The following is a 14,735-nucleotide window of genomic DNA, read 5'->3' on the forward strand; positions in this document are numbered from 1 at the left end:
CTCTCAATGGTGGCTGCGCAACTGGGGGTTGTAGTGGTCTCTGCTGTTGGACTGCAGGGGGTGGTGATGCCCTCTGCTGCTGCAGGCCCCTCAATGGCTGCTGGACAAGTGGGGGTTGTTGCTGGGCCTCCCTCATCTGCGGGCCCACCAGCTGTCGCTCCCCTGGCTTTTGCACCACCCCAAGCTGCTGCAAGGCCTCTATTAGTTGATGTAATCTCTGAGATGGCTGATCACTCATCTGTGGTGGTTGCCCAATTTCCCATTGCTGTAGGGGACCCAGGCTGGGGTTTCCTCTGTCTGTAGGGCTGGAGGCCCTGGCAGGGGACCCCAGGGTCTGAAAGGCTGTTTGATCTGCGAGGGAGGGGCTGGGGGCCTCTCTCAATGGGAGCTGCTCTTCGCTCCTCACTTCTAATTCTTCAAATCTTTCTGCCAAGTATTCTAATGACCCACTGCGAGCTGCAGGTGGGTATTTCCACTCACCCGAGTCTTCAGTGACAGACGGCCAGGCAGTCCTCCACTGGTGTGGGGGATGTGATATGTAAGAATCCCTTTGTCGTGACTCATGCTCATCTGCTGGCAGGGCTGTATGGAAGCCTCCAGAGCCTCCGCTCGGCTTATCCCAGTCTGACGACCAAATCAGCTCTCCTGATAGTTTTGGCTTTGCTCCCAGCTGGGGAGTCTGCAAGAATTTCTTTTCCACCGGCTGGCTAGCTGTCGTTCCCCTCCCCGGGGAAGCTGCTGCTGCTGTCGCTCCCCCCCCCCAAGGAAGGTGCGGCTGGAGGGGTGCTAGCCTCAGGCATTTCTTCCTCTTCCATGGTGAGATCTTCCCCAAATCTTTGTCAAACTATCCCCGTTAGTTTAGGGATAATGACTGGGGTAAGGGACCCCTAAATGGTTTTAAAAGTTTGTGGTATTTGGCTTGATGTCATGGTTCCGAAAAGAAGCAGCTTTTCAAAGAACTTTGAGGCTTATTTACTTTAAAGAATCCTTTAATTGCTACATAGCTTCGGCACGTACATAATTAAGCCAAAAATTGAATCCTCCCACCCCCAATCACCCGTAACAAAGCATAACTCACTCCTTCATTTTACAGTTATCAATCACGTTCTCCAATTAATTTGAAGTGTAAACTGTCCTTCCCGTAACTCCTCCGGTTACGCTGACCTTGGCAGTGCTGTACTGAAATATTGTTATGGTTAACTGGCATACTTTCCCACCCACTGCTAGCATTGTCTGCTTTAACTCTAGAAGTGATATGCAGGCTAAATAAAACATGTTTGCTTCTTCATATATGGCAAGCAAGAACATCCAATGTTAGCAGTCTTGACATTAGGTTTTTATCTATGAAAGTGCAGAGCTCTTCAAGCTTGCATGGAGTCATTGAGTTTAGGCTTTGGGAGTTTAGCTCCAGGAAGGATTTTAATATTACAGTCAGTGGGGCGAAGGGGCGGGAGCGTGTCAGAGCCCTTTTCACTAAATACATCCCGTAGATCCCAGTATTCTTTGGGGATTCTGGGCTCGCTCCTGCACTGCTGCCTCCAACTCCCTCTGTCCTTTGGTTTTCCTGTCTCTGGCTCTCAGAATCTCTTCCCCTTTCTTGGCCATCTTATGCCGAATTTTTAAAAGCCCCCTACTCCAATGTATATAAGGGTTCCATTTCTAGAGCCAATACAGTCTGAGTAGGAGGAGCCTCACCATTCCCGGCACCACTATAAAACTCAGAGTCTCTTTGTGTTTTCCCATTCTCATCTCCACCTGCTAAGTTACAAAAAGTTGGCAAAAAGCTATTGGCACCTTCAACCACTTGAGTCTCAGTCCCAGCTTTTCCACTACTCAGGGCTAACCACACACCTGGTGCAGCCTGAATTCAGTAAAGCCAACATCCTCCCAAGAATGAACCTCTAGTTCCATAGGAATGGTCACAGGTATTATATATCGACTTACCAGGGGTTGTCATCATAGTCACTTTTATTCTCACCCTAGCTGGTTGGAGCTCCCAGCCCCTCAGAGTCAGGAGGAGAGAATTTGATGATCTCCACATCTCCCGGTTCCTTGGAGCTGGCTTCTCCACCTTTTTCCCCGGAATTGCCATGGCCTTAAGGTTGGGCTTGGTTGATTGGCACTCTGCATCACGGTGTCCCATCTTCCTTGAAGCATGCTGTGGACCTCAGCCTAGGTCTAGACTTGCTCTTTGCTGACCTCAGGATTTCTTTGCATGCAGGAGGGGACGATTTGCTCCATCCATGGCCACTATGGTGTTGGTCTCGGTCTTGGTCGATCTCTACATCATCCACTAACACATACCAGTGTTGTAGGAAGTGTGGGGCCCCATGTGAGATGCAGATGTGGTAGATGTCGTCGTTGAGGCCATCTTTAAAGCAAACAATCAGGATATCTTTGAGCCATGTGGCTAGCCAACATGCCAGCTCTCGGAACTCCTGGGTATACACGGGCACTGACCACCAACCTTGGGTGATGGTTTTCATCCAGGTCTGGGTCTTGCACTCCGCCAGTGGGTCCTCGAACCGTTGGCAGAGGGCCACCATGAAGTCATAGTTCCGCAGCTGGGGAGCATCATCGTTATGGAGGGAGACCATCCACTAGGCAACTGCACCTTCGAGAGCCATGGTCACACATCTTACTTAGGCTACCTCTGTCCTCAGTTCAGCCTCATACTCCTGCATGAAGTTCCAAACTTGCACCAGAAAGAACCCCAGTTGCTTGGGGTCTCCCCCATACTTCACCCCCAAGGGGGGGCCTTCAGAGCCCAGCAGCTCCGAGGGGCAGTTCCTTCAGGGGGGACTCGTGCAGCAGCTGCTGTTGTTGGTGGCATCGTTGGTATCATCGCTGGTCCAGGCTGAGCAAGTGTGACTGCCACTGTGGCTACCAATGTGGCAGCTTCATCCACGACTTGGCTTGGGGCAGCCCGAGGAGTTTGAGCAGTCATCTGAGCAAGAGTTTCCTGGACTCTTTGATTCTCGATCACCTCTTGTAACAGGGACAGAGCATGGCTCAGCATGGCATTCTCTGGATTTAGAAAAAAGGTTTTTACTAGGAATTAACTGAATACAGCAATGATCAGGCAGGATCTGAAGCAAAATTTGCATGAAGAAACAAATTGAAGCAAACCCGAAAGCCCACCACCCAGTATTCAGGCAACCAGAGTTCAATCATTGACCAAGAAGATGTTTTGGGAAAGTCACTGGTCCAAGTGCATCGTTCCACCTTCGTGCATCCTGAAGCTAGGATAGTTGGCCTTGAAAATTCTAAACTCAAGCTGGCCTCTTTGAGTCTAGGCCTCCTCATTGCTTCTCAGAAATTCTACTTTCCCCTCCCGCATGCTTCCCTGCCCAAATGCCCACTGTTTCCTCTCTCCACCATTTCCATAGCAGCTGGCAGCAAGCTTGAAAGAAAGTGAAGACGTAGGCTGACATTTTCTAACTACTGGCCACGTGTTTTTCAGTTTTGAAATCCATTCTTTTAAGGAGGCAGTTTGTGGGGTAGCTTGGGTCAGTTCAGGAATTCCCAGCTGGGAGTGAGGCCAGACTGCGATAAGCCGAGGGAAGGCTCTGGAGAAAGCCACACAGCCTCGCCAGCAAGAATGGTGAGTCACAGTCCTGAAGACGGAGGGAAAACCCTACACCTCACCCGCCGACAATTCTGGTGGCCGGGGCTGAAAAAGGATGTGGAAAACTATGTAAAAAGTTGTACTGTATGTGCCACAATGAAAAGAATCCCAGGGAAAACCCCTGGACTACTGCAACCCGTGGCAGACCCTTCTCAACCATGGGAAGAAATAGCTATGGACTTTATAGTAGACCTACCTGAAAGTAGTGGAAACACTGTTATCTGGACTGTAATAGACCTGTTCTCGAAGCAGGCTCATTTCATCGCCTGCAAAGGACTCCCATCTGCCCAACGACTGGCCAAATTGTTCCTGAAACATATCTACCGGCTGCATGGCGCCCCTAAGCGAATAGTTTCGGACAGGGGGGTGCAGTTCACAGCGAAGCTTTGAAGGACTTTCCTTACATTAATTGGATCATCTCAAGGTTTATCATCTGCTTTTCATCCTGCCACCAATGGGGCCGCAGAAGCCGCTAACAAAATGGTGGAGCAATATCTTAGGTGCTACGTTTCTTACCAACAGACGAACTGGACTGATCTTCTCCCTTTTGCGGAGGTGGCGTACAATAATTCTGTGCACAGCAGCACCAGTTACACGCCTTTCAGAGTGGCCACAGGAAAAGAGTTCAACCCAATACCTGAATATCCTCAGATGCCCTCCGCTTCCCAGACACTTGACCAATGGGTGAAGGGGTGGGAAGAAGTTTGGAGAAACACAAAAGTTGCTTTAAAAAAGACTTTTGAAACCTATAAAAAGCAGGCTGATAAAAAGAGGGCTCCCCAAAGAACATTCCAAGTTGGGGAAAAGGTTTATTTGTCAACTAAATATCTACGCCTCAAGTTGCCCAGCAAGAAATTGGGACCAAAGTTCTTGGAGCCTTTCCCCATAGTAAGGATCATCAACCCAGTCACAGTAGAGCTAAAACTCCCTAAACTCTTAGGGAAAATTCAGCCAGTTTTCCATTGTAGCTTGTTGAAGCCATATCGGGGCTCCACGTTAAGACCTCCTCCAAAGAAGGCACCTGGGCCCCTCGTGGTTGCGGGACAGACCCACTATGAAGTAAAGCGTATTCCTGACTCTAGTATTTTTAGAGGGAAATTGCAGTATCTAATACCCGTTATCCGAAGCCACCTGGGCGAAATCCAGTGAAGTAAAGGCTAATAGATTGGTCAAAAGGTTTCATGTGAAACACCCCAACAAACCGAAAGATGACCCTTAACATATGCTTTGGTTTGCTACAGATCTTGGCCCATGGCTACTTTAAAAGGAGTGAATCCTGTGCTACTATGTACTGAGTTATTGTAAGCAATCTCAGTGAAAGGGAGGAGATATATTAATGTAACATCTGAGGTACTGTTCAAAGATCCCATTCGTACGTTCGCAGGCCCTGTTCATTTCAGGATGATGGGAGGAGCTAAGCTCTTGGTTGGTTCCCAAAAGTTTTAAAAAGTCTTGCCAAAATCGCAAAGTGAATTGGATTCCACTGTCCAATATTATTCGCTCTGGGGCATCATGCAGCCAATATACATATTGCACGAACATTTTTACTAAGGTATGATTGGAAGGGATATTTTGGCATGGCACAAAATGTACTTGTTTAGAAAATAAGTCAGTGATCACCTGAATTGTAGTATTTCCCAATCTTTTTGGAAGTTCTACTATAAAGTCCATCAAGATTTTTTTTCCATGGCACTTTAGGCTCTGCTGCTAGCTGGAGGAACCCAGGCGCTTTGGCAAAGGCGCAGGTAGGGCAGCTGGCCACATAGCCCTCTATGTCCTTTAATAAGGGCCACCAGACCTTGCATTTAACCAAATGCAAGGTTTTGACAAAGCCCGCTACTTTTGAGTCATGGCTTTTCTGGCATTGAATGGTGTATACTTTCGTATGTGTTTGGAACCCTTTGTCTTTCTCTAGTGCTGCTTATAGTGCACCCTTTAAATCCTCTGCCACTTGGTTTTGGAGTTTCGCTTATGCTGTATTGGTGACTGGAGCTGCTTGGAACTGTTATATTGTGGCAGTCTGGATAGAACATCTGCTAGGAAATTCTTCCCCCCAGGAGGTACCACAGGGTGAGGTGAAATCGATTAAAGTACTGAGCCCAACAGACTTGTTTGAGTGATAGCCTCCAGGGGGGAGTTAGGGCTTCTGTGTTTTTGTGGTCAGTCCACATTTCAAACGGGGCTTTGCTTCCTTTCAAGAAATGCCTCCAGGTTAGGAATGTCCAGCACATCACATATGTCTCCTTTTCCCAAATCGCCCACCTGTGGTACGTTTTTGAGAGGTATAGGCACATGGATTGATCCTTTTTCTGCAGCAGCACTGCCCCCACCACCACATCACTAGTGTCTGCTTGAATAACAAAGGGAGTGTTCAGGTCAGGGTGTTTTACCATGTTTCCCCCAAAATAACACCAGGTCTTTTTTTTTTCTCCTCCAAAAGAGGCACCGGGTCTTATTTTCAGGGAGAGGGAGTGTCTTTTATACTCACCTCCTGCATTTGACAGCCCCGTCCAGCCAGTCCATTTCTTCTGATCAAAGGAGCTGCATTTTGCAGTCAGTCCTTTCTGAAAGGCCACTGCAGCTTAGAACCGAGCTATGGATTCAGTCCATAGCTTGGTTCTCGGCTGCATAGGTCTTGCAGAACTGAGCTATAGATTGAATTCATAGCTCGGTTCTTGGCTGCAGTGGCCTTCTGGAAAGGCCTGTGTCTGAGAAATGCAGGCCTGGCTGCAGAAAATGCCGCAGAAGAAGTGGGCCGGTGAGAAGAGGCCTGGCTGCAAGGTAAGTGGGTGCGGGGCATGTGCGGCAGCTCCACCCCCACCCTAGCTTGATGTTTAGGTGTGTGCCTCACCCCAAATCTAGGGCTTATTTTTTAAAAATGTTTTATTAATTTTCTATTTTCACAAACAAGTGCTCAATAGACAACGTGATGACTGAGTCCAGTCATCTGTGGTACATATAAGCTTCTTCCAACTAAGTCCAATATTACACCCGCCTCCTCCAGTTCCCCACGGTTCTGTTAACAACTTTTTCTTCCATTCCATCAGCTCTCCTTCCTTGTCATCTAGTATGTTCTGAAACCTTATAAAAAGTCTTTTCTGTTTCCAGTATTATCTTTGTGTCTTCTGAGTTTTCATTTATCTGAGTCTGGTCATTAGTTTCTTCCTTTAGATCGTCAATGTTTGTGTCAGCATTCTCTAGTTTTCCTTCTATTTTCTGGGTTGCTGCTTCCTTCTCCTCTGTAGTTGTCTTCTAAGTTTGTAGATTTAAATTAGAAAATTGTTCTTTAATCTCCTTTGTGTTATTATTAACCTACTCACAAGCTAAAGTAATTGTTTTTTGTATTAATTTCAACATGGAGAGAATTTCTGTGTTTCATCAGTATTTTCTTGGTGATATGGCAAGTTAAGGTTACTGGGAACAGATGTTAAAGATGGTGTTTTACTATTTAACGCTGAATATGAAACATCCATTTTATTTATTTATTTTATAAGTAGCCTTTATAGATTTATCTAACCAGCTGTCCGTTCCTGAATCTCTCCTAAGCAGATATAAATAAAATTCAAATTTTTCTGTCCAGTAAGAAATATATCCTTTCTGTCCAGGGAGAAAAAAGAACCACTGAAGATTGTTTAACAATCAAGATTTATAATCCAAAGTGTTCTATATGTTTCTTCTACAAAAAAAAATAAATCCATAATACAGTTCTGAAAGTCAGTATTTATGTTCAAAATTCAGACAGGCCAAATTTAGAATTTTTATTATCTCTGCCACATAGATAAGCAGCCCCCAAGCCTGTTCCTTTTTTCTCAGCTGCAATTTTTCAATAGTAAAAACTTCCAAGGCCAGCCAAAGTCTTATCTAGTTCTGGGCTTCAAGCCAGGTTTCTTTTAGGCATAAATAAGTTGTAGTGCCGTACTTCACCACTAGATGTCATCAATGCCGCTTTCCAATTTTTAGATCCCAAACTTATATTGTAAATTTTTCAAGTCTTTTTCTTTAAAAAAAGGTCTTAAAAACACTTTTAGTCCCCAAATTCTCAAGTTGTATGTATATATTAATTTCAGATAAGTCTTAAAGGTTTCGCCAATATCCCCAAGTAATTAATTTGCTGCTTTTCTTTTCTGAGGGAATGGAGCAGAAATTCCCTTTCCCTCTTTCGTCGGAGGGAGTGCTTTGGGCAGATTTTCAGGAAGAGATCTTAAAATCATAAAGAAAGGATCAGGTCTCACCCAGTTTCATCCCTGTTGCTGTAAAGTTGCTTGTAGTGCTTGTTGACTTCTGTTATCAGCAGCTTTGGACTGGCTAAACAAATGCAGCCAGTCTTTCCCCTGCCAGTTTGGAGAGCTTCCTCGGATCAAGTGGGAGAGCTGCCGCCCCCCCCTGTGATCAAAGAGAGTCCCCTCCTTGCTTGCCACCTCTACAGGGCGACTTTTGACCCTTTCCAGCAGGGTGAAACCAGATGCAAAAGACGGAGCCCCATCTTCCTGCGTCTGCATCAAAACTAGGGCTTATTTTGGGGATAGGACTTATATAAGGCCCACCCCCAAAAATCAAGCTAGGGCTTATTTTCAGGGTAGGCTTTACTTTCGGGAAAAAACGATAGCACTGGCTCTGCCACAAACAGATGCTTGAGTTTTTCGAATGCCACTTGGCACTTTATTGTCCATTTCAGTGGTTGGCTAGGTTTGGGCTTTCCTTCTCCCTTTGTCTTCAAATTGGTGATGCGGAGGGCTATCTGGGCAAACAATGGGTTGAATTGGGGATAAAAGTTCATGAATCCCAAAAGGCTTTTAAGTGCTTCCGGGTGCAGCACACTCTCTTCACAAGGCAGAGAGGCTGGGCTGGGCAAGGCGAAGCTGGCGAGAAGCCGAACCTGCCTGGGCGTGTGCACAGGAGGCAGCGAGCACGCCGCTCCCTGTCAAAACTGGGCAGCTGGGGGCTGGGCAGCATCATGTAGTTAACGTGGACTCTCACTGCGCTTGTGGCGCCCCCGGAGCCCAGGGAGCCGGGTGTGTGAAGTGGGCAAGGGTCATTTGCTGGTCTCCTCATTCCTCATGGAGGGCGACACCTCCCCAGCTGCATTTCTTCCCTGTTTTTCTCCCTCTCTCATCACAAATATCTTCCCGCCACTCTGCTCTTAAGGCTGTGCAGCTCTTGTCCAGGAATTTACAGTGGCCTTTCAAGCTATGGCAACCTCTCTCCCTCCCCTTGTCCCTTCCTGGACACGGAGGAAAGGAAGGAAGGAAGGAAGGGAAGGAAGGAGATGGGAATGAGAAAGAGGGAGGGAGGGAGGGAAACAGGAAGAAAGGAAAGAAGGAGATGGGAATGAGAAAGAGGGAGATAGGGAAGGAGGGAGGGAAACGAAGGGAAGAAAGGAGATGAGAATGATAAAGAGGGAGGCAAAGAAGGAGGGAGGGAGGGAAGGAAGGAAACAGGAAGGAAGGAAGGAGATTGGAATGAGAAAGGGAAGCAGGGAGGGAGGGAAACAGGACTGAAGGAAGGAGATTGGAATGAGAGGCAGGGAGGGATGGAAACAGGAAGGAAGGAGATGAGAAGGAGGGAGGCAGGGAAGATAGGAAGGAGGGAGGGAGGGAGGGAGATTGGAACGAGAGGGAAGGAGGGTCTGAGGGAAGTCCTGCTTTAGTCCTGCCATGTTGCCCTTTCACCATCCCCTTGCCCCCTCCTCCTGGCCTATCCTGGTGGTCTCCCATCCTATCGCTTAACCCGGTCATATGCTTCCTGCAAGTCCAACTTGGTAAAAATCTTCCCCTTTGCCAAATAGGCTAGCATATCCTTCATTAGGGGCAGTGGGTAGACATTTTCCATGCAAATAGTCTTTAGCCCACAGTAGTCTATACATATACGAAAGAACCCATCCTTCTTCCTAAACAGCACCTGGGCAGCCACTCACGGTCTGGCGGGTTGTACGAAACCACACTCTAGGTTTTTGTCTATGAATGCCTGCAGTTCCTCTAATTTTCTGGGGATCATAGAATACAGATTGGGCTTGGGCAATTTAGCTCCCAGTAAGATTTCTATGAAGCGATCAGTTGAGCAGTTGAGTTCTTTTCATTGAAAACATCTCATAGATCCCAATATTCTTTAGGAATCCAGGGATCACCCTTCGGGCGTTCCTTTGTCACAGCTCCCACCTCCCTTCTTGGCTTTGCCCTCAGTGGCTTAGGGGTAGGGACCTCAAGTCTCTCTTTCATTTTCCCCTTGGGGCTAGCTCGTCGAATCTTTAACATTTTCCTTCTCCAGTTTACATAAGGATTCAACTTCAGTAGCTATGCCAACCCCAACACAAGGGGTCTCTCCATGCCTGACATCACAATAAAGCTCAAGGTTTCCATATGAGCCCCTATTCCCACCTATATTGGTTCGGTGACGAACATTGCTCAGGCCCCCCTGCTACCAAGTTGTCCAGCTGGCAAAAAGCCACAGGCACTTTGTCTGAGTCTCAGACCTAGTTTCGCAACAAGGGCAGAGCTGACCAGGCACCTGGTACAGCTTGAGTCCAGGAGGGCTACCACGCTCCCCTTGCGCCCTCAGGATGGCACCACCAGTTCTGTGAAAATGGTCACTGTAATGACTTAAGGGACCCTCTCATCCCACTGGGATTAGCCTGCCCCACCTATGCCAGCAAAGGAGGCATGCTGTGGGTCCTGTCAGCCCCAGTAGTACAGCCAGGGAGGTCCGGGAGAAGGGCCTTCTCTGCCATTGTACCTGCCCTATGGAACATCTTGAGTGAGGTTGGCTCCAACCCTCCCGACCTTCCATAAGAGCCTAAAAACCTGGTTCTGCCAGTTGGCTTGGGGCTCCAATGGGAGAGCATAACAGTGAAGGTGGTTGATCGATTAACAGCAGATCCCACCTTTCCTCTATTCTGCTCCTGTGTTCCTATCTTTTAATTGGGCCACTATATTTGTGTGTGTATCCTATTTAGGCTTTTATCTTTATACAGTTTTCATTTTTAAGATTGTAAGCCGCCCAGAGTTACCGGAAGGTAAGATGGGCAGCCAATAAATGTTATACACAAACAAACAAACACACAAAGTTATGAGCTCTATTCATATAAGAACTTCAACTCCAAAATGTACATTAAAATTTATGGGATGTGACTAGCGCATCCATCTATGATCATTTAAAACTGTACCTATACTGTGGGAAAACCATGGTGATTTAAAATCCCAACATATTCTGAGATGAGATCTAAAGCATACTATGTTACATATAGTTGGGCTATTTACTTCCATAATTGATCCATCCTAAGAGGTTTTCACGTACAAAGCCACTTGTAAGTAATCCTGACATATTGCTATGTCTGTCATTTAAGGATGTACATCATGGAAATGGTACGCAGCAAGCTTTCTACAGTGATCCCAATGTCCTTTATATTTCACTACATCGCTACGATGATGGAAATTTCTTCCCAGGCAGTGGAGCCCCTGATGAGGTAATAATATGATAAATATGTGATTTCTTCCATTTTCAGAAGTAAATGTTTTAGTTTTTAATTCTCTGAAATTGTTTAGCCTCATCCCTCAAATCCATGACAGCTAAATATAATTGTAGCAATGTAAGTGCTTCATGTTTTGTATTTTATCTATATATAAAATTTAGATATAGATATATGGATATAACAATAGCAATAGGATTTAGACTTATATACCGCTCTATATTGCTTTACAGCACTCTCTGAGAGGTTTATAGAGTCAGCATATTGCCCCCAACAATCTGGGTCCTCATTTTACTGACCTCAGAAGGATGGAAGGCTAAGTCAACCTCTAACCCTGCCAGGATCGAACTTCAGAATATGAGCAGAGTTAGCCTGCAATATTGCGTTCTAACCACTGCGCCATCAGGACTCAACCACAATTGAGACCCAGAATATATGTTGCTAAGTGAGAAATTTGTTAACTGAGTTTTGCCCCATTTTATGATTTTTCTTGCCACAGTTGTTAAATGAATCACTGCAGTCTTTAAGTTAGTAACACGGTTGTTAAGTGACTCTGGCTTCCCCATTGACTTACATTTGTCAGAAGGTTGAAAAAGGGGATCAGATGACACCAGGACACTGCAACCATCATAAATATGAGTCAGTTGACAAGCATCTGAATGTAAATTACATGACCATGGGAATGATGCAAGGGTCATAAGTCACTTTTTTCAGTGCCGTTAACAGTCCAACACATAGTGTCAGGGTGTAAGGTACAAGCAAGAATAGCATGTACTGAACAACACAACCAAATACCTGGCATTATGTACAGGAACATCTACACAGAGTGTAAGTTAGACTCTTCCAAATCCAGATGAGAAATTCCATAGAACATTGTAGAGAATAATAGGACTAAGATCCTGTCGAGTTTCCAGATCCAGATGGACAGGCAGGTACTATCCAATCAACCAGATACTGTGGTAGTAGACAAGGACCAAAAAACGGTGGGGATAGCTGTAGTGATGCTAAGGGACAGCAACATCAGGAAGAAGTATGAAAGACTGTAGAAGTATCGGGGCCTGAAGGGAGAACTAGAGAAACTGTGACAAAGACCAAAATGATGATAAGAGCACTTGGGCTATAACAGGAATTAAGTTGGGAGAGTGAGCAGATCCTAGGAAGAACACCAGATCTCTGTTTCCAGAAGAGTTGTCAGCCACTCTCTCTCAGTTCTAGGAAGCAAGCAATGGCAAATCACTACCAAAATCTCACAAGATAACTGTAGGGATTAGTCCAGGCAATTACCAGGAGAAGCATTAATAATGAATGAATGAATTAAATCTAATTAATTGTATTATTAATCCCTTCTTGGCATGTTATTATTTATCATATAGGGAATCCTCACCACCATTCATTTAATGAAAATCCAAGTTATGATGGCCTTGGAAAAAGTGATTTACAATCTGTATTGCACTTATGACCATTGCAGTTACATAATCACAATTCGGGCATTTGGTAACCAGGTCACATTTGCAGCTGGTTGTCACATCTTGCCATCATGTGATTGTGACTTTTTTTGCCAATTTCCAACCCAAAAAAAAATGGGAAAGGTGGATTTACTTTATTATAAAAATTGTTGTAAAATCAGATCTGACACAACTTACAACAGAAACTCCAATTGTAATTGTAAATTGAGGACTACCTGTACCAGTAGAAGATACTCCCAGGATTAACTCAAAGGCAGAAATAAATAAATAATCATGTTTAAATCTCTGCTTCTCATTTTGTTGTTTATCACGCCATCAGAGGATTCTCTCAGATTAAATAATATTCTTATGTTTAAATGAAAACGTTCTCACAGTAATACTTGTAATTTAGGTATGGTTTCTTGTTAATGTGAGAAATTAATTGCCCCGTCTGTGTAATGCTGATTTTGCAATTTAAAAATAGAAAGGATACATATTCTTTTCACCTATTCCAACTTACTTCAAATCTGTGCCATTCAGATGCTTTGGTTTGAAACTTTCTAGTCAGCATGGGAATTTCCCATACCTAATTGGTAAAGGCTCCCCTGTACTGCCCCTACTAATATATTGAGCATATACAGTTGCAAGAAAAAGTATGTGAACCCCTTGGGATAACGCGGAATTTTGCATGAATTGGTCATAAAATGTGCTCTGAACGTCATCTAAGTCACAACAATAGAAAAACACAGTCTGCTGAAAATAATAATATACAAACATTACATGTTGTCATGGTTTAATTGAACATAACATGTAAACATTCACAGCGCAGGGNTAGGTCTGGCATCCTTTGCAGCACTCTAAAACTTGCATGACCTAACCTCCTGTTTAATAAATGTACACAATTATCATGAGTGGGAGTGTTTGTAAGTGTTCGTGCACAACCATCCTGCTGCTTCCCTAACACGTATAAATTATCCAGCTTAACACCTTGTACACAAATCCTGCCACTTTTCCTGATGGTGTATAGACCCATTGCAAACAGTACTTCATACCCCATATTATCCAAGCTTAAAATACTGAGTAAATTATGGTCTAACACTGGTACATATAATACATTGTCCAATGTTTCTCCAATACCAGGTACATAAACTTTACCTTCCCTTTTAACAGCAGCCTATTGTCCATTAGCCAAGCTAACAAATGTTTGTTTAGCTGGTCTTAGGTTTGAAAACATTTGTAGGTCATTTGTGATATGCTGACTCACCCCACTGTCCAATAGCCAAGTATTTTTTTCAGTTAATGCTGCCAGGGAAAATGTCGGTTGTGTATCTCTACGACCTTGTTTCGCTGCTCTACAGAGATGCTCTGTAGAACCACATGTGAAGCAGCATTTCACCATGCAAATGTTCTCGGCTGCTCTGCTGGCATCTTTGGACATTACAGTTTTAGGCCTGGTCTATGTGTTGGCGTCACCTCGTCTCTGCTGCCTTTCCAGCCGTTCCTGTTCCTTCTCCAGCAACCAGCCAGTCAAATAATTCATGGTTAAGTCCCTCTCTTGCATGGACTCTAAATTAGTCACTAGGACATCCCATGAAGTATCCAATGAACTGAGCACCACATACACCTTTTGTGCCTCAGTAAAAGTCATTCCACTTTCTTCTAACTCTAGGACTGTCTTTCTCATGGACTGCAAATGCGTAGACATGCTTTCTCCCAATTTCAGTTGGGCCTTATACAGTTGCAAGAAAAAGTATGTGAACCCCTTGAGATAACGCGGAATTTTGCATGAATTGGTCATAAAATGTGCTCTGAACGTCATCTAAGTCACAACAATAGAAAAACACAGTCTGCTGAAAATAATAATACACAAACATTACATGTTGTCATGGTTTAATTGAATATAACATGTAAACATTCACAGCGCAGGGAGGAAAAAGTATGTGAACCATTGGACTTAATAACTGGTTGACCCTCCTTTGGCAGCAATAACCTCAACCAAATGTTTCCTGTAGTTGCAGATCAGACCTGCACAACGATCTGGAGTAATTTTGGACCACTCCTCTTCACAAAACTGTTTCAGTGTAGCAATATTCTTGGGATGTCTAGTGTGAATCGCTCTCTTAAGGCCATGCCACAACATTTCAATCGTGTTGAGGTCAGGACTCTTGACTGGGCCACTCCAGAAGGCGTATTCTGTGCT

General features: G+C 44.8%; 1 protein-coding gene across 1 annotated transcript in view; it reads left to right on the top strand.

Moving 5' to 3' along the window:
• Positions 1-14,735, top strand: part of HDAC4 (histone deacetylase 4) — a 111,876-nt gene that overhangs the window by 84,295 nt on the left and 12,846 nt on the right. The window contains exon 9 of the mRNA XM_015832185.1: positions 10,968-11,087. Within this exon, the coding sequence (XP_015687671.1) occupies positions 10,968-11,087 (120 nt within the window). The remainder of the gene's footprint in view (positions 1-10,967; positions 11,088-14,735) is intronic.

Source organism: Protobothrops mucrosquamatus, unplaced genomic scaffold, assembly GCF_001527695.2.
Source record: "Protobothrops mucrosquamatus isolate PMUCROS unplaced genomic scaffold, P.Mucros_1.0 scaffold_311, whole genome shotgun sequence".
NCBI lineage: Eukaryota > Metazoa > Chordata > Lepidosauria > Squamata > Viperidae > Protobothrops > Protobothrops mucrosquamatus.